Consider the following 20460-nt stretch of genomic DNA (forward strand, 5'->3'; position numbering starts at 1 on the left):
GTACAACTCTAGTAAATAGATTTGAAACAGCTGTTTAGGTTTTCGAGAGTGAAATATTTAATGAAAATATTTATGAGCGTCTGATATAAGCGACACTCTGGTGGGTGAGTCAAATGACGGTCTTCGGTCAATACTCAAAAACGGGGAAAGACTAATTCTTATTTAGCCTAGGTTAGAGGTGGCTCGGAGTCGGTCGATAATTACTCGACATGGACAAGGAACGGAAACGATCGGTCAATACCCAATGCAGGCTGGGAACAATAGCGATCGATAAATGCTTGGTGGCATGGTAAAGGAGAAGACAGTGGCCTGTGATAAATACTCAAAGACCTAGCGTACGAGTTCTTACCAGTTTCCTAGAAATGGTCGCGACGTTTTATACTTTTGCAAGTGTTTCATTTATCTTCAACGCGATTCGATTATAGTGGTTGGTTGTTAGTGAGTATAGGCACCTAGAGAGAGGATAACCTATCGAAAATCGCCATCTGCGACGTCGTTACAGTGTTATGCAAAAAAGATCTAATTAGGTCCAAGCCGAAATACTCTAACAGACCACAAATATATTTATCTACTTTGTACGATATTCTTTAACCAACACGTAGCTCATTTTTTACAGAACGACATAATGAAGATATTTATCCTGCTTTGTGCTTGCCTTTTGGTTGCCTCAGCACAACTTTCGGCTAACAAACAATGGGTTACGTTCAAGGTAAATAAATTTTATAAAAATAATATTATAGTCAAATTTATTTATAATATAAAACATCGAAAGTACTGTTTGATCTGTACACCTGTAACATACAAACTTTCAAATTATTAAAATCACATTTAAAATCATAAAGCATCAGACAACTTTTGTGTCTATATTATGCACATAATATAGAATCAATGTAAGAAGAGCTTAAACGTAGTATTAGAAGAGTAGTAACTTTTTCCATCCTTTATATATTATAATTTATCTCTCCAGATTTAGAAGGCCCATGGCTTGGTTTACTATTATTTTCCATTCTGTCGTGCTGCTGCTTTATTTTTCCAATTTGTGATTTTAAGTTCTATGACTATTTTAACATATTTATTCCACCTGGTTTTCGGTCTACATTTCTTCTTCTTTCCTGCTATTACTCCCGTTAGTATTCTTTTGTGAAGTCTCATGTTTGATATCCTTTGGATGTATCCCAGCCATCTCAGTCTTTGGAATTTTATGCTCACTGCTATATTCGGTTCTCCATACATCCTTTTTATCCGCATTCCATTTCATAGCTTTATTCTAAATATTCTGACTTCTCCATACCTTTTAGATCATGATTTGAATTTTGTAATCAACACTATCTTTTTTACAAACATAATCTTCATATATAACAGAATGTGCTAATTAACACATTTTAACCCTAATTAATTTTTTCACTTAAAAACTATGGATTAATGCAACCAAGATAGTCATTTGTTGCCATGGGCCAACCTAATTTTTTACCTCCTGAAGCTTTGATGGTGTGGATTTCCATTTATTGTTCTAGTTTTTGAATAGATGTTTTATGAAGTAGCTTTTTAGATCCATACTTACAGATTGGGGTGACATGGGAATGCTGTTATCATTTATGGCTTCGGTGGTATTTTGGTCTGCTGTTTCATTACCTGCTACTCCAACATGTGATGGGAGCCAGAGAAACTTGATACTTAAATCTTGAGTATGCAATTTATGTAGTTCTTCCTTTATTAGTGGGGCTATTGGATGCTGCGTGTACATTTTCCTGATTACGTGTAGTGATGACATATAATCTGTCACGATTAATAGTTTGTTCATCTTATTCGCATTTGCATGCAGTATTGCTTGGTAGATTGCGTGAAGTTCTCCGGTTAATACAGTTGCGGTATCTGGAATTTTATGTTTGAGAATCTCCGTGTTGTTAACAATTGCCACTCCGAGTCCATTTTCAGTTTTAGACGCGTCTGTATAGTATACTGTGTAATCGGAATGCGAGTTAATTAGATCTCTGAAGTGTTGTATGATGAGATTAGGATTAGTGCTATTTTTTTTGGAATTTTCATAGACTGCAATTGACTGTTGGAATTTTTACAGTCCAAGGTGGAGATGAAGATATGTCTTTGTATTGATATAAGGGTGGAAATTCCTGCCAGTTAAGTAGCTTCATTGCATGGTAGATTCTGCGAGAATATGGGAGATTGAGCTTTGAAGAATCATTAGTCATGGATATGTCTAAAATGTTATTTATTGGAATTCTTTTGCGTACATTTATGTTAGAAGCGTAATTAAGCAGTGGCGAAGCGTGACTTTTTCTAAAGTGTTACCAAAACTAGATGTAAAAAAATCTTATTGAAAAATAGTTATTTATGAAACAGTTCGTGAAGTAGGTTTTTTGCGAACGCACGCTATGTTTAGAGCACGAGCGACAACGGAGCGAGTGCTATACATCGCGTAAGTTCGCAAAAAGTACTTCACGCACAGTTTCATACAATATTTTATCTACGATAAACAAATAAAAAAACTGTAACTCTTCGTCACTGGAATTCATTTCTATTCTACAATTTTTAGACCTTTGACATATAAAAATTCTAACTTCTTTCAAACCACAAAAGTGTCAAATTTTTGTTGTAAGTTAGGGTGACCAGATCATAAACTTGAAAAAACGGGACACATCCAAGGAGTAGTAGCGTATAATTTTTCTCTGGGGAGGGGGGTTGGCGTATTTTTTTGTTTTGTTTGTGAAAGACAAGTTACATTTTCCTACTTTTTTTATATATTTTTCATATGCCCTGGGGGAAAGGGGGTTTAACCCCCAAGTCCCCTCTCCGGGTACGCCACTGCCAAGGAGGGTTTGGGGCGATATCCAAATAGGCAGGATGAAACATGGTCTTTTAGCTAATTTGGGACCTACAAATCCTTTTCAATTTACCTTTGAATATGTAATTTACGTACGATCAAGACTGCGAAACAAAGTAAAAAACTCAGCCAGAATATCATGGATTAACAATCCGTCAGAACAAAACAGTTGTTAACTGAACAGTAAATAAAGCAATTTTACAAAAAAGTCAGAGCAACAAAAAATAAGCCCAGCATTAAATCAAGCAAAACAAGAGGACTAAAAAACCAGAAAGGAGAAACCGTATTCGAAGAGAAACAGATCAGCAAAATATGGGAAGAATATTACAAAAAAATGCTATTCACTATGAAAAAGTAAGCACACTGCGATGAAGAAATAAAACCGTAGAAGATAACGACGAAGTCGAAATTTTCACAGCAGAAGAAGTACAAAAACAAATATTAAAAACCTAGGAAACGGAAAAGCAGTAGGAGAAGATGAAAAAGTAGTGGAATTAAAAAAAATACGGAGGAAGAGAATTACATAAAGAAATAAACAACTAATACAACAAATTATGGACAAAACTGACTACCATACGATTGGAACACAGGTATTATAGTACCTATAATATATGAAAAAAAAGGAGATCGGGAGGAGTGCCAGAATTAAAGAGCAATAACTTTATTAAACACCACATATAACATTCTATCAAACATACTAAACATGAGACTTAAATAATGCGGTGAACGAATATTAGGAGAATACCAGAATGGATTCACCAAGGAGGTCGATGATTAATTTCACAATTTTACACATACAGTGAAACAAATAATTCAAAAATCTAGAGAATACAACAGAGAAATTCCCGAATATTCATAGATTTCAAAAGCGCTTTTGATATAATCAATCGGACGAAAATGATGGAGGAGATAGAGAATGTTAGAATCCCAGAAATATTAAGACAATTTATGCTAACAGTAAGCCTAAAGAACACCAAAGCAAGGATAAGTTTCAACGAACAACTTCTAAGGAGATAAATGTCTCCCCGACACTATTTTTTTTTTATTTATTTAAGAAAGACAAAGTCGCATCCACCCGAAGGTTATTAGCTACATTTCTGTAACATTTTTAACAATATTAAATCAAAAATTGGTAAATATTAATTACAATTTGTATACAATTAAACCTTTGGAGCAATAATTGAATTCCACGCACTAACACTTTATTTTCGAAATGAACTTTCAGATCGCTAGCGACACTCCGACACTCTCTTTCTGATACATCATAGTGATAGCGTTACGCGCACTAGTATTCTGCTTGTTCATATTTCCTTCTATGCCTATGTGACATGGTATCCACAGGAAGATTCTTCTGAAACTTTCTTGAGCTTCCATTAAATCGACCTAGATTCTTTTCTCAATGGGGTGTTTGTGGTATATATTTTGCATAGCTTTGACTATGCTAAGAGAGTCGGAAAGGACTAGACAACAAGGGAGGTTTTTAATATTTACACGTTTGATGGCTTTAAACATACCAAAGAGCTCTGCAGTATAGATGCTGGAATTTAGAGAAAGATGTTGGAGCATAGCTAGGCGATGGATAAATCCATCAATATTCTTTTGAAGTAGAAACTTAAATCTTAATGTTGACTTAATTGAGATGTGTCACTTTCCCAGTCCGATGCCTCCTCATTACCAAGGTGTTTAAAAATTTTTTTCTTTAAGGACGTGATTTTGCGTTTTATAGATCTTTCCTTTAAATGGGGGTAAACCTCAGTGAGCATATCGGTTAAGGCTTCTAGGTCTGTGGTATATTCCTTAATCGTGGCTATATGATCTGTTGATCCCGTAATATTCGTTAGGAGCATGTCAAGTTGATCAAAGTTTAGAGGGAAAGGTCGATGGTGATTTTCTATGAAGTTTTTGGCAGGGTCAAGTAAGAGAGAAAATGAGCATTCAGAAGTGCTTGCTGAACTAATTTTAGCTTTTTTAGATTTTGCTTGGACTTTAGGCGGTGGAAAAATGTTACGTTCTTTTGAAGATGGGTCTGCTTCAGGTGAAATAATTTCATCAAAGTTACGTTTTGGTTGACTGATTATGTGACTGTCCTTATTTGATGCATCTACTTTGTTCGGTATCTCCGGGACATTAGAAATAGACATTTGTTCACACTGAGAAGGGTTTGTATCATTGGGTGCTTGCGAAGATATATTTGTTGCGCTGGATACCGATGCTTCATTGTTTTGGTTAGTATTTAGTTGAGCTAGTGGTTCGGAGCAATGGGATGCAATGTGACATGGCTTCTTGCATCTAAAGCAAACTAAACTGTCTTGAGAAATGAATATTCTATATATCGTGTTGTCAAAAATAAGAGTAAATGTCTCTGGTAGTGTTAGACTGTGAGGACTGATATAGATTTGTCTTCGAAAACTAAGGATGTGATTGTACTCAGGCATAGAAGCACTAATTTTGAGGAATGTCATGGGGGAGACAGGAACTATGCCGATTTTTTGTAACTCATTGATTAGCAAGTCGTGCGGTATTGAAGGACATACGCCGGAGAGCACAAGTCGTTCCGCTGGTGTAACTAACCTTCTCGCTCTGACAATTTCACCTTGTATTTCTATTTGACCATGATTATTCATAAAATCATCCACCATTTGTTTACTGGATAAATACATACATATGCGATTATTAGATAATCTAGAAGAGAAGATTATATTTTTCGGTTGAATTTTATTTCCAAGTGGGAGAAGGTAGTCTTGAAGTTTGGTGTTTTCTAAGGCACTAAAGATAATTCCTTGGGACTTTAAAGGAAACTGCACTCTCGACGCTGCCAAAGAGTATGACTGTGGTGCGTTTATTTGACTTTGATGGTCTTGTATTGTAGAACTGTTGTGTGATTCCATGTTTGAATTCATTTCGATAAACGTTAAGTGAAAAGTAAGTCCGACCCTGTACACCTGCAAAAACAGGTATATGGGTCTTTACTAAAAGCGGTTATTTTGCTGGTAAAACTGGATTTGTTTATTGACAACAATAACAAATAATTGCAATTTGCTGACTTTAATGCTAATTTAACTGGATATTAGGTAACGAGCTTGTACACTTACAGTTTATTTCCATATATCACTGAGATTCACAATTTATAACTTATATTAAACTTTGAAACTTTGAAATTTAAATTTCATTGTAATATACTATTGAAAGTGATTTATTATTTAGTTGAAGCACCTGAATCACTATCGGGTTCAGATTTTTCAAGTTGTAATAGTTTTTCTAGTTTTTGGCGTAGTCGTGTGATTCGATTTTTTAATTTTGATTCAGTAAAAATGAGTGTCTGTAAGCATTTTAATGAGTGATGTTAAATCTGGTGTATAATCTTTAACAATATTATAGACATGTTTAGCTCCGTATGTCTCATTTAGTAAATCCCGAAATTCATCGTAATTTAAGACATATGATTTTGAATAGTTTATGGATAAATCTTTCAGCATCTTCTTCGATTTCTTTGTTACTTTAGCTGCTGTGTGATTTTGATTTTGTGATTTCTGGTCTACTTGTATCTGCTGTTCTTGTGGTGAGTCTTGAATGGATTTTATTATGCTTTTATCGAGTTCAGAATTGGTGTCGGCTCTTATTTTTTTGGACGTAGGATTACTTTTATTACTTTCTGTGTTAAATACATTGGATGCTAGCTCTTTTGTTGGAGATGGGGTTTCTGATAAATGTCTTTTGGTTGATGTTGATGTTTAAGTTGTTGGAAGGGTCATATTTGACACCTCCATCGAATTTATTGGAAGAGGAGGACTTGATGAATTATTTTCTTGGTGATCTGTTGTGGTAACCTGTGAAGTGATACTTTGAGGTGGATTAGAAGTTGGAGTAGTATTTGACATATCATAATTGGTTAGGGGAGAGGTTTCTGATGAACATTGTTAGGCCAGATGGCCATGTTTTTTGCATTTGAAGCAAAGCAATTGGTCGCTGGACAAATATATTTTGTAGCTAACATTATCATGATTACCGATTATAAAATCAGGTATGGTTATATTATTTAGGGGTTCTATGTATACTTGACGCCTAAAACTGAATATGTGGCTATATTCAAGATTTGTAGCTCCAATTCTCAAACGTGTTATTGGTGAGATCAATTTCAAGCCTAGGTTTTGGAGAAGATTGCTTAACATTTCCTGTGGTATTGTTGGATGAACATTAGATACGAGAAGACGTTGTGATGGAGTAACTAATCTACGTGCTAGAAGTACTTCATTATTTATTTTTATGGATCCTGTTTTATTTAGAAAGTCATCAACTACAGCTTTACTTGAAAGATAAATGCATACTCGGTTATTAGAGATTCTTGACGAATAAATAATATTTTTTGGTTGAACGAGTGGTCCTAGTTGCAATAGATAATCTTGCAATTTTGCGCCATTGATTGAACTGAAGATGATGGCTTCTTCTTTTAGTGGAGTTTTTGGACTATCTTGTTGAGATGCAATAGTAGAGTACATTGGATTGTTTTGAGAAGTGGTAGGAGTTTCCATTGTTGATAAATTATTATTCATCATTTAATTTTACTTGAACGATTTATTTTAATTATTATCATATTCAAGTACGGCCCTGGCTTTAATGGTTGTTAATAAAAAACCAGCCCGGTGTTGTGTTGATATAAAGATTTTATTTGGTTAGATTTCCAATATAAATATATTATTTCAATTTAAATAATGTTCTTCTACTCACGTTTTTCGGTCTTCTTATAACACTAACTTTATTGAACAGGTATATCACTTTTGTTAATTTACTTTGGTGAAAATATTCGTATAAAATTGCGAATATATCGGAGCTGAAATTAAACACACTTTGTGTTTCGGAATCAGGTCCGGTCTCCCCATTTGCTCAGATTTATAGTCAGAACATGGTGAATTTGCAACGGTTAAACATATTTATTGTTGTTTCGCGGTAAAATACGTTACACTAGATGCTTTTATGCTACAGAGATGCACAGCAATATTTTTTTAGAAAGTGACGCGCATGCTTACTCTATTGCCTAGGATGAGCTTTTTTTCGCTCCACGGTAGTGTGGGACTTTACCGCCCCACGGTGGGTTCACCAACATGACCTTACTTATTAAACACCTTTATCTCCTACGGCATACTCGGGTCTATACACTTCTTATAGAAAGTAACTTCGAGTATGTCGCTTTTGTCTAAGTAGTAGTTTTACATTTGCTTCTTTATATGCCATCCTCTCATATTCCACTTTATTTTTTATAATTTTCGTGATAAACCTCACCGTTATGTTAAAGTAATTTTTATTATGCTGTCTGGTGTGATTCTTACTATTTTTTACAATCTCTTCCATTTCCCGGCTTAATTGACTACATCCAAAAGCGCAATGTTCTGCGTCAACCTCCTTCATTATCACACCTTCATGATCACACCTACACCCACATAGATTATCATTTGTTTTTTATCTCTATAAGCATAAAAGACCCATGCCTCGTCAAAATATCATTGGATAAAAATTGGATGTCTAAATTTGAAGTTTATCCAAAACTCTGTTCGAAATGAGCGTCTTCGTCCAATTTGCTTCTGTTGTTTTGTTTACTTTCTTCCTTGATCTTCTTTATACTCATCCTTCTCTTCTTGTACATGGTCACTCACCCATTTATCATTAACTGGATTGATACAGTGTATATCACTTGTGCAGAACTTGTTGAGGTTGTCCTATATGTTCTTACCAGCTTAGTAGAGATTTTCTTTGCGCATTGTCATCACTTCCATATAATTTTTTTTCTTTCGCACTTTCTCCCAGACTGGGAGTGCATATAAAACTGTACCGTACTGTACTATTTTTAAATACATCTTCCTTATGTACGAACATATATCCTTCTACATGTGGCATTATTTTTGCTACAGCGGCGGTGTTCCCGTAAGCTCTCATGACAACGGTCTCTATAGGTTTTGAGAAATTAAATAGGTTATCCGCCAGATACCTCGTCTCAGTATTAGCAATTTTCTTTTATTTTTTGTTTTGAATACTATTGGAATAATTATTTATGAAAGATATTATGTAATTCTAAACTTTGTTTTTCAGAAATCTTTCCAAAGAAGTTACAAATTAGGAGAAGAAAAACTTCGTTTCCAAGTATTTCAAAAAAATCTTCGCAAAATTAATGAACACAATTCAAAATACGAGAAGGGAGAAACGAGTTACTTTCTTAAAATAACCAAATTCGCTGACTGGACCGATGAAGAATTGAACGCTATGTTAAACCCAAAAATAGTAGCTAAATCACACCATAAAAATACCAAAACGCTCGTACGTGATCCAAACTTTTCTCGTCCAGCAAGCATCGACTGGAGAGATACAGCTGTTTTGGCTGTCAAAGATCAGGCAGCCTGTGGTTCTTGTTGGGCATTTAGTACTGTAAGTAGTAACTTATGATAGATCTTTTGGTATTCTTTCTTTTTGAAAAACACAGGTTTACAAAAAAAAATAAATTTTGAATTATTTGACGAAACCATATTATGACTAGGGGGTTTTTGGGGTCGCTGATCACGAATCCGGGGTCCGCTGACCTCTATCACGTCATGTAAAGGTCATTTCAAGGCCAAATCAAGATAAATTAACAATCGCTCTGAAAAAGTATATTAGGGGGTTTTTGGGATCATAAAACTGGGTTCCGTTGAGCTCTACCACGGCAGGTAAAGGTCATTTCAAGGTCTAACCGGGACAAGTCAACAAAACTGATTTGACCTTGAAATGACCTTAACCTGACGTGGTAGAGTTCAACGGACCCCAGTTTTATGGTCAGAGACCCCAAAAACCCCCTAATATACTTTTTAGAGCGATTGTGTCGATTTATCTTGATTTGACCTTGAAATATCCGTGAGCTAGACGTGAGAGAGGTCAGCAGCGGACCTCGGATTCGTGACCAGCGACCCCAAAAATCCCCTAATATAGTTTTCCAGAGCGATTGTCGATTTAAATTGATTTGACCTTGAAATGACCTTTGCCTGACGTGATAGAGGTCAGCGGACACCGGATTCGTGATAAACGACCCCAAAAACCCCCTAGTCATATAGTTTCGTCGAATAGTCCAAAATTTATTTTTTTTTTGTAAACCTGTGTAATTTATAATAATTTCTGTCTGAGACTGGTTTTGTTGTAACCCAAAAATTTAACTAACTTATATCTATTAGCTTACCCCTCCGTGCCTCAGTGGTAAGAAAGCCTATCTTTGGACCCAAAGGCCGTGAATTCGAATCCTGGCTGGGGGGAGACTTCATGCAACAAAATGCAAAAGTTTCATACGAAAGCTGCATGGTTCAACTTTAAAACGCATTTTGATTTTTGTCGATTGGATACTCTGAATAAAAATATGGAATTTTTACCGTCAATAGAAATTTTATTAAACTACTAACTGATATTCAAAATCGCCGGTCACTTCAAGCGTGGTTTCTGAGATAAAAGTTGATTCTACACAAAAAAGTAATAATAAATAGTTTTGTCTGAAATTATGTCAGCCCCTCTTTTTGTTTGACAATATTTTTTTCTGCGCCGCACAGATTTTTGGTAAATCTATGTCTTCCGTTTTCCATCCTACGAGGGGGGTTTTTGGAGGGAAGTTCGGGGGCAGGATTAGATAGATAGATAGATAGATAGATACATTTATTTCCTTTTAAAATTTTACAATTTTATGGAAAGGGTGAGAACAAATATTTCGTTCCTTTTTTTCATCCCAAGAAACACACAATATGTTTATTTTAGGGATAAACAAAAGAAAGAAATAAATAAAAAAAAAAAAAAAACAACGAGTTATATAAGAATTAATTAAAGATACAAAGTATAATTTACGTATTTAACTATTCATTTATGATGAAAGACCTAAGTTTTAGAACATTCCAGATATAGCTAGCTATTATTTTAGCTGAATATACTGTAATGTTATTTAAGGTATGAGTTACAGTATCAATATCGGCTATATAATTAATGGATGATTGTTTCATACAAGAATATATTGGACAATCAAAAAGTATATGTTCAATTGTTTCTAACTCCTTATTGTTACAAATAGTACAGATTTCATTAGGATTAATTTTATATGTAGAATCCTTATAAGTGAACGTTAAGCAGAATGAATTACATAATCGAAGCTGTGCAATAGTTCTTGTAATCTGGATGGGCATTTTTAGGCATAAGTATTTTTGACTTAATTCGGAAAGAGCTAGGTGTTTATATAAGGGGAGAAAATTGGATTGCTGACAAAGAGAAATATCTAATTCTGAGAGCTTATTTTTAAATTTGATTAACAAGGCTTTTCTATTCAGTTGTAGGGAATGAAGGGAGAGATTATTCCAAATAGGTTCAGCATCAATAAAAGTAAAAAGTGATTTTACCTGCGCTGCCCAGTTATACCTGCTATCGGTCTCCATCAGTTGTAGTTGACGAAAAAAGCACATTTTGGGGTAACGGGAATCGTCCATCATATAAATTTTCTTTAACCAGTTTAGTGTCCACTTGAATATATTATACAAGAGTTTGACTCTGCCGCATTCTACTCTGACTATGTAACCGGGTGTGGATATGGGAAGCATAAGAATTCGTTTTAGGAATTGTACTTGAACTTGTTCGAGAACATCTACATAACGGAGTGCCCATACAGAAATACAATTGGAGATTGTACTTGTTACTAATGCATCAAAAAGTTGTAGCCTCGTTTGCATGCAGTCAATTTTAAGTTTAGCTAGAACAGGTATAAGTGCTCCAGTTGCTTGTTTAGCTTTCGCATTACTCACATCTGCCATTTCACGGAATAGAGACGAAGAGGCAAAAGTCACTCCAAGGTAATTATAGGTGTTAGTTAATAGAATGGGATATTGATTGAAAGTGAATTTAATATTATTTTTTAAGTTATAAGGACCCCTAGAGAAACACATAATTTTAGTTTTAGCAGTATTGACAGTAAGTTTGTTTTGTTTGCAGTAATCCTCCAACATTTTTAATTTTTTTGATATATCGATCTCCGAGTGACCTAATATTACCAAATCGTCAGCGTATAAAAGCATAAGAATTTCATTTACGTTATTAACATTGATGCCTTCTGCTCCGCGGCTTTTAAAAAAATCTTCGATGTCTGCAAGAAATAACGCAAATAACAAGGGACTGAGGACTTCTCCCTGTAACACGCCCTCACAAATGTTAAACGATTTAGTATATTGCTCGTCAGCATTAACCCTAAAGGTAGCATTAGAATAGAAAGATTTAAGTAGAAGTACAATTTTAGAGCTAATACCTAAAGCAAAAAGTTTAGACCAGAGCAACGCGTGGTTAATGCAATCAAAAGCCCGCTTAAAGTCAACAAACAATACAAATAGCTTGCGCTTTTTAAATCGGAGACGAAATTGAATGATGGATGTAAGAGTATAGACATTATCGTAACAACCACGTTCTTTACGAAAACCAGATTGGGATTCGGGAAGTATATTAAACGATTCTACCCAATTGACTAAACGGTTCAAAATAATTTGCATGAATACTTTAGTAATGCAGTTTACTAAAGCAATTCCCCTGTAATTGGAAGGATCGTTAGAGGGACCTTTTTTGTGGAGCATTTTTAGAGTAATTTTCGACCAACTATTAGGAAAAGTGGAAGTGTTGAAGATAGTATTGAAAAATGAGTTAAGGTATAAGATCCAGTTATTTGGTAAGTATTTGTAAAACTCATAGGGAATATTATCAGATCCTGGAGCTTTGTTGTTTTGACAGGAATTTAAAGCTAAGTAAATTTCATTGGTGGTAATAGGATTATCAAAATACGGATTCCTCGCATCGAAATAGAGGGTTGTGTCCACTATCCCGGCTCCCATAATGTCAGAGTAGAATGTTTCCCATGTTGCAGCAGGTAAAGATATGTAACTATTTGAAATATTTCGAGCTCTTTTAATATGAAACCAAAAAGTTTTTGAATCAGTAGAGTTGGAAATATTACCAATAATATTTTGTTGAAATTCAGTTTTTTTTACTTTTAATAATTTTTTATACTCTGCTTTAATAATTAAGTATTCGTTTTTAGTTTGATTTGAGAAATTGTTTTGTTGACAAATTTTGAGTTTACTTTTAACTGATTTCTTTAGATCTCTACATTGACAATCATACCACGGTTTGTGTTTATTAGGTCTGTTAGGAGCGATTATACTTTCTGACAGCCCAAGATTATCAGCTGTTTTATAAATATTATCCAACAGGTTTTTGTTTGCCATTTCGACATCATGAATTATGTGCACCCCCGCCGAATTTTGCATGTTTAGTTTATAAGACAAAACTAAAGATTCATTTAACTTAAAAATAGTTTTATTTTTTATTATAGTTTCTTTCATAGGTGAAAGATACGTTTGAGTTATAAAGCATGAAACAGGAAAGTGGTCTGATAAAGTACACGTTGTATTTACGTAAACATCATTAACAAAGTGCAAATGTGAGTTATTTACCCAGACTAAATCTATTGTACTCTTGCCCATAGGGCCGACGAAAGTAAATTTTGCAGGCCGATCAGAAATACACCTACCATTTAACAGACAGAACCCGTTAAAATTCATGAAATCAAGAAGGCATCTACCTTTTGCATTAATTACAGTATCTAAACTTTGTCTCTCGTCAAAAAAATTTGTGTTTTCAAATATTTCAGGAGGGGATACGTCATTGTCTGAAACACGGGAGTTAAAGTCTCCTCCAATAATTATAGGTGTATCATTAAATTTCTCTAAAATATTAGATAACACCTCCTGAAATAGTGACAATAAATATTCAATACTTAGACTAGGTTTAAAATAAACGTTACAGACTACAAATTTATAATTATTGCTAGATATTAAACAAAAGATCCACCAAGGTGATTTATCAATACAAACAGAAGAAAGGTTGGGATTACAAAAAATTGATAGACCACCGCTAGCCCTACCCAAGGATTTTTCTTTTATGGCAACTGAACTGGCACATGAGTAAGTAGATAAATAATTTGAAAATTTTATATTTTCGGTAATAACCCATGTTTCCGATAAACAAAGAATGGGTATATCATTGAAATCACTTAAAAAGTCATTAACACTATTAATTCCTTGTGAGTTCCAAAAAACAATGTGTACTGATTGCTATTCAGATTTCGAGGAGGCAGGTTTTACAACTTTTAGGCCAGACTCTCGATTAGGTGAAGACTCTTCCTCGCGAACTCTTTTGTTGGATAGTATTTGAACGATTTGCGGAACTCCATAAACATATTTAATAGTGAGATTTGTTTCAGTTTTTAATCGTAACTCTAGTTCTGCACGTAAATCATTTAGATGTTGACGCTGTTTAGGTGTCATATCAGAGATTATCTTAACTGAAGGATATAAATTACGAGAAATATTCTTCTTGTTTCTCAAAACGTCCAATGCAGCCTTAGGAGTCCCAAAAATAACACGATAAAGACGAGGTTTGTTATTATTAGTATTTTTTCCAAGACGATAGCCGGACTGGATACAATTCGCAGAATTCGGAGATAAGTGCGTAATTACTTCTTTAATTATGCGAGCGTCATCTTCGGGTGATCTTTCAGGAATTCCTAGGAGTAGGACGTTCTTTTCCCGCTTCAAACGCTGAGTAGTTTCGTAATATATATCATCTTGTGACGGAGTTGTAGAGTTCACTAGTTTTTCCAAGGAACTAACTTTTTCACGAAGAAGATTATTTTCATCACGAAGAGCGGATACATCCTTCATGCAGTTTTCAAGCATTTGTGATTGTGTAGAAAACTTGTTATTTAATTCTGTCACAGAATTTGTGAGAATGGATAATTTGTCCATAAGTAAATCAAACTGATGGTTGCTGAGTAGCGAGGCTGAAGACATAGATGGCTCATTCTGAAGAGTAATGTTATTCGGAGAGGCTCTACAGGTATTACAATGCCAGTTCTCAAATGATACGGATGTTTCATTGCAACCATTTAATTCTGATCGAGCACATCTTTTATGGCATAATTTGTTGCAACTTAGACAAGAGACCTGGCTATCGATCTCCATTAACAAATTATTGCAATATAAGCACAGAGATTTTAAAGACATTCTTCTAATGAGGTGCAGGTTTATGTTTTTTTGAAGTTGTTAATTAAACTAATGTATGTAGTAGATCCAAAAAAGACTTACTGTTTGATTAATTAAAAACAATCAATGGCACGAAACTATATATTTTAGAGAGCAATTGTAAACACGTCTGTACACCACGGACTTTCAGTTCTCACTCCTATTGCTAAACTCTTTTGTATCTTTTTTGGGGTCCCAAAATTGTCATTCTGAGCAAAATTCAGCTTGTTCGTATGATTTTAGAGGTCATTTTTAGATGAACTTTGTTAGCTCTTGTTTATAATTTATTAAAAAGAAACGTTCTCAAAACGCTCAATGAACACACTAAAAACTGAATAAAGGTTTAGATCGAATGGGCAGTGCACAGACTATTTTAAAAATAAAACAACTTTATTCAAATAATTTTTTTAAGAAAAATATGTAGGTTTTAATTGAAAAAAATATGATAACTGACATCATAAGTTAAAGAAAAAACCACTTAAAAATAAATACAGGTAACAAAACGCTTGAAGTAAATTTAATATCCGTTAGTGTAGGAAACAGAGGTTGGACCTCGCAAAATGGACACAAGTCCGGTTTTTTTTTCTGGTATATAAAGGGGTGTTTATTATGAAACTAACTTTTTCTTAAAAAGTTTCGCACCGGAACCTCCCTTTTTATCCTTTTAAAGGGGGTAATTTGTACTTTTGCGAAACGTAGCCCTTCCTGTAATAAATTCCTGTGTAAATAAAATTTACTACAAGAAAGAAAAACTGGAACGAACATGTAAACAGAATGGAACCAGATAGATTAGCAAACATCTGTAAAAACAACAAGCTGTATAGCAGAAGACCCGTTGGAAGGCCGCCGAAATAGTGGAAAGACAATGTACAGTCAACAACAGCTACTGAAACAGAATAAGAGGCAGACAAACAGGAGTAATCCTATAGTCGCGCGAAGAAGAAGAAGAAGAAGAAGAAGAAGAAGAAGAAGAACAAAATCTACTTAATAGTAAAATGAAGAGGACTATATTACCTACTATTTATTTCTCAACAGCATATGTCTATCACCCACCGTTTAGCGAGGGTGGCGCCCCTAAGTTACCAAATTTTTAAAAATGGTGTTTTTAAAAAAATTATGTTTCCCTAACTGTAATAAAAATTAAGAAGAAACCCTGCGCCAAATAATCACAAATAAGTGGCTGATTTTTTGGTATAGGTTTTATTTAAGGGCAATTGCAAATTTTTAAGTTACAGGTTGTTACATTTTAAAAAACCCCTTTTTATACCATCTGAACCGACTATGCTAGAGTAAAAAAAACACCCCAAAAAAGGAGAATTAATAAAGAAAATAATCAAAAATTGATTTTGGGCCACCACTGTGGCTTTAGGGTGCACAGAAAATTAAATATGCATCGGTCATAATGTGTAGCAGACAGTGTGTTCTTTTATTTTCCATAAGTACGTTATCAATAAAATGAATAGGTGACGAAAAAAAAACATAAACTGGAGCCCGCCAAAGCATTTCTGAGGTTTACGGCGCCACTGTGCCGTAACGGTTGCTTATACGAAAAAAATGCATGGGACCTAATTTGTAGAGAAAATAATAGACTTTAGTTCTGTATAAGTTTTGTTATAAAAAATGCATAGGTAATGAGCAAATCGTAAAAATATTCTCTCCAAGGGATAGGGGTAGTTTCTGCAGTTTATTTTCAAGGATAGGGGTAGTTCCCGCAGGGATGTTGCAATAATCATATATATTTATGAATCACCCTATTGATGGAGCATATGACCATATGGGTCAAAAAGCAAAACAATATTTTTTAACCCCCCTTTATTTATTTTTTTTTGCTACAGGGGTTGCATCAAGAAATTGCTTTTGGTGTCCATGCATGGGTAATAAAAACCTGCACAAAATGATATATGAAGCATTTTCCTAAAGGGCACGGCGTGTGAAGGATTCCAAGAAAATCACTTTCTTTATTAATTCTACTTTTTTGGGGGTGGTCTCGGAAAAAAATGGGAGTGCATTATAGAAAATTTGTAATACATATATTTAATAACACCAGTACCTGGATAATCCTGTACCTGTATAAAAAAGAGGTTTTTTACAATATAACACCCTGTAATTAAAAAATGGGCAATTGCCCTTAAATTAAACATAATATACCAAAAAATCAGCTACTTATTTGTGATTAATATCCTCAGAGAGCAAGATCACAGCATAACAACCCTCCTAGAAGAATCCTTATGTCACAACCTGTGGGAAGTAGAAATAGGGGTAGGCCAAAACTTAGATGGAAAGATGGTATAGATGAGGATGGGAGAAAAATAGGCGCAGCAAACTGGCAACGGTTGGCAATGGATAGGACTGACTGGCGTAATAGACTTGGGAAGGTCGAGGCTCTTTCATAGGGCTGTAGCACCATTGATGATGATGATCCTCAGAGTTTCTTCTTAATTTTCATTACAGTTAGGGAAAACAAATGTATTTTAAAACTTCTTTTTTAAAAATTTGTTAACTTTGGGGCGCCACCCCCGCTAAACGATGGGTAATAGATATATTCTGTCGGGAAATAAATAGTAGGAAATATCTCTTCATTTTACTATTAAGTAAATTTTTTGCAAAAGGTACAGGAAAGGCTACGTTTCGCAAAAACCACAAATTAAACCCCTTTAAAGAGATGTAAAGGGGGGTTCCGGGGCGATTTTTTTTAGAAAAAGTTAGTGTCATAATAAGCACCCCTTGATATACCAGAAAAAAAATAAAATCGGACTTGTGTCCATTTTGCGAGATTCAACCTCTGTTTCCTACACTACATACAATTGTCTCCCCAAATTGTACGTATTGAGAAAATTCAATTTGTTATTAAAATTTATAATCAATAAAATTAAGGATTATTACCAGCTGAAGATAAATGGCCAAGTTGTGTAAAAAATTATTTTTCCTCCTACCTCTACCGAAAGTATACTTTTCCGGACCTGATTGTAGGGAGCAAAGTTGTACTTTTCCTCCCTAGGGAGGAAAAGTTAAAGTGACGTCATGGTATTTCACTCATGAACTATAACTTATTGACGCCCTGTAGAATATCTATTTTCTATTACGTAAATATATATACATTTTAACGTTTATTTAAAAACACTCTGTATTTTGCAGAATGGTAAAAAACAGTAAATTGTTATTCTGATTTAAGAATGTTTACATTAATAATTTAACTTATATTTTGACAGTTGACAGTTATATTGTACCTACTTGTTAGTTTTAGTTCTAATAAATTTTGTTGGTTAGTTACACAAATAAATTAAGTAAAAATGAAAAAATGACTAGTTATTTGAGGAAGGTGGAAAAACCATATGTATAACATGGGAGTAAAGTGCCTTTTCATCCCTTGAATGATCCTCGGGAGGAAAAGTAGCACTTTCCTCCCTTGTTATACAAATAGCTATTGTTTTATTGGCTAAAGGTTCTAAACCAACGCCAGAAAACAAAACAAATATCTCAGCTACATTATTTCTTGTTTGAACTATTTTTTTCTACAGCGTACATATTCGTTTTCCTACCCATACGTGTGGGGTTTTAGGGGTAAGCCCGGAGGTAGGAGTGGAAAATTTTTTTACATCTTTTGGGTGTCCCAAAAATTAACATTTTCAGCCAAATTCAGCTTCTTCGTACGATCTTAGAGGTTAAAAGTCAGTCATCCGGTCTGACGACTGGATCACTGTAATACAGAAAAATGAGATTTGGATCGACGGAAAAACGAAGAATGAAGTAAAAGTGTAAAAAGTGAAAATAAGAAAAATAAAGCATATACTTTAAGAAATAAACATATTTCAACTAGGTTTAGGTAATTTACCTAGTAGATGTTGTGGTACAAATGTTGCAACTTCTACCGCAATGGGCGAAAATCGATTCACACCTCAATTTCAAATATAGTCCAGGGTATAGCGATACGCTTTAATTACTATTTTTGCTAATTTTAATTTTAATATTTTTTCTCAAAAGCGAAACAACTTAGTCATTCGAAATTCACATTAAATTAAATACAAAAATGTTAAGAGTGACATGGCTTTACTCTGTCAATATCTGTTTTCTCACCCACATAAATTAGTTATCATATCAGACCATTATGTCAACAACTCACTTAATGCATCGAAATTGTTTTCTTAAAACTGTAAAAGTGTACGCCAGACCTAGTGATTTATTGACAGCTGGTCAAAGTAAAAGAAACACAAACATATTTATCGTTTGTGGTTTTTTCTTCAGTCACAGCTCGACAGGCATACGTATCGGGTCACACCCCTTGGCCGTCGCTAACATCGACCTTTCCTTCCGAGTGTCTTAAACGAAACACATTTTTGATACAACAATAAATAAAATATTTATTGTTCTTTTTATTACATTCATTTCAATTAAATTCCGGCAACTCACCCACCGGAATAAGGGTAATAAGGTTTTTTCCATGACACTTGAACAGCCAGGGTACTGAAGCGTTTTTTCGACAGGTAATACCTATAAGAGCAAATTGTAACTATTTCCTGCGTATGATTTGGCGGCCATTTTTATTTACAAACAATTAAGTGTCAGAAAATACCATTTTTCAGTTTTTTTTTCAAATCAATGGAAAACAGGAAAACTTATGGTTTTTTTACTACAAATATCTTCGAGATTATGGAAAAGCTTTAAAATGACGTATTACAAAGTTTGATATACTCATTTATTGTTAATATAATTGCGAAAAAAGGTCGGAATTGCAAAAAAAATTATTTTCGCAATAACTGTTGTAAAAATTAGTGTACGGCTTTGAAATTTTTGTCAAAAAGGGGTTCTTTGTTGCTAAATATGTGATAAAAATTTCAAAGTGATTCATTTAATTGTTTAAATTTTATTCAAATTGTTTATCCCAGAGATAATTTTTTTGCAATCACATAAGTCAGAAAAAATTAAGTTAGAATCATTCCACAGGTGTCAAATGAAAGAGCAGGAGCTATATTTTCAACTTGGATTAAAAAAAGTGAATAAAAAATGCATTTATTAGTAATAAATAATTATGCAAAAGTATCGTAAATCTTTCCTTATAAACATTTTATTTTGTTATATAAGAAATTATACATATTTATTACAATTTTTTGTCAATATAGATATCATTACTTGGTAGTTGTGCACTTAAAAAAGGGTAAAAAAGTTCATTTTTTTGGAAAAAGTTATTCAAAAAGTTTATTAAGAAAAATTGACGATACCTTTGCATAATTATTTATTACTAATAAATGCATCTTTTATTCAATTTTTAAACCATGTTGAAAATGTAGCTCATGCTCTTTTATTTGACACCTGTGGAATGGTTTTGAGGTCATTTTTTTCTGACTTATGTTATTGCAAAAAAATGCTCTCTGTGATAAACAGTTTGATTAAAATTTAAACAATTGAATGAATAGCTTTGAAATTTTTATCACACATTAAGCACCAAAGAACCCTCATTTGATAAAAATTGCAAAGCTGTACACTAATTTTCACAACAGTTCTTGAGAAAATATTTTT

General features: G+C 33.9%; 1 protein-coding gene across 2 annotated transcripts in view; it reads left to right on the top strand.

The window, feature by feature from the left end:
- The window catches only part of LOC114337601 (cathepsin L-like proteinase), a 30160-nt gene that overhangs the window by 179 nt on the left and 9521 nt on the right, over positions 1-20460 (top strand). The window contains exons 1-3 of one of the 2 annotated variants that reach the window (XM_050657222.1): positions 25-104; positions 617-709; positions 8921-9253. In XM_050657222.1, the coding sequence (XP_050513179.1) occupies positions 626-709; positions 8921-9253 (417 nt within the window). In that variant the 5' untranslated portion in view covers positions 25-104; positions 617-625. Of the gene's footprint in view, positions 1-24; positions 105-616; positions 710-8920; positions 9254-20460 lie in introns of those variants that run through there. The other variant, XM_028288092.2, reaches the window with a different exon arrangement.

The sequence above is a fragment of the Diabrotica virgifera genome, chromosome 7, assembly GCF_917563875.1.
Source record: "Diabrotica virgifera virgifera chromosome 7, PGI_DIABVI_V3a".
Taxonomy (NCBI): Eukaryota; Metazoa; Arthropoda; class Insecta; order Coleoptera; family Chrysomelidae; genus Diabrotica; species Diabrotica virgifera.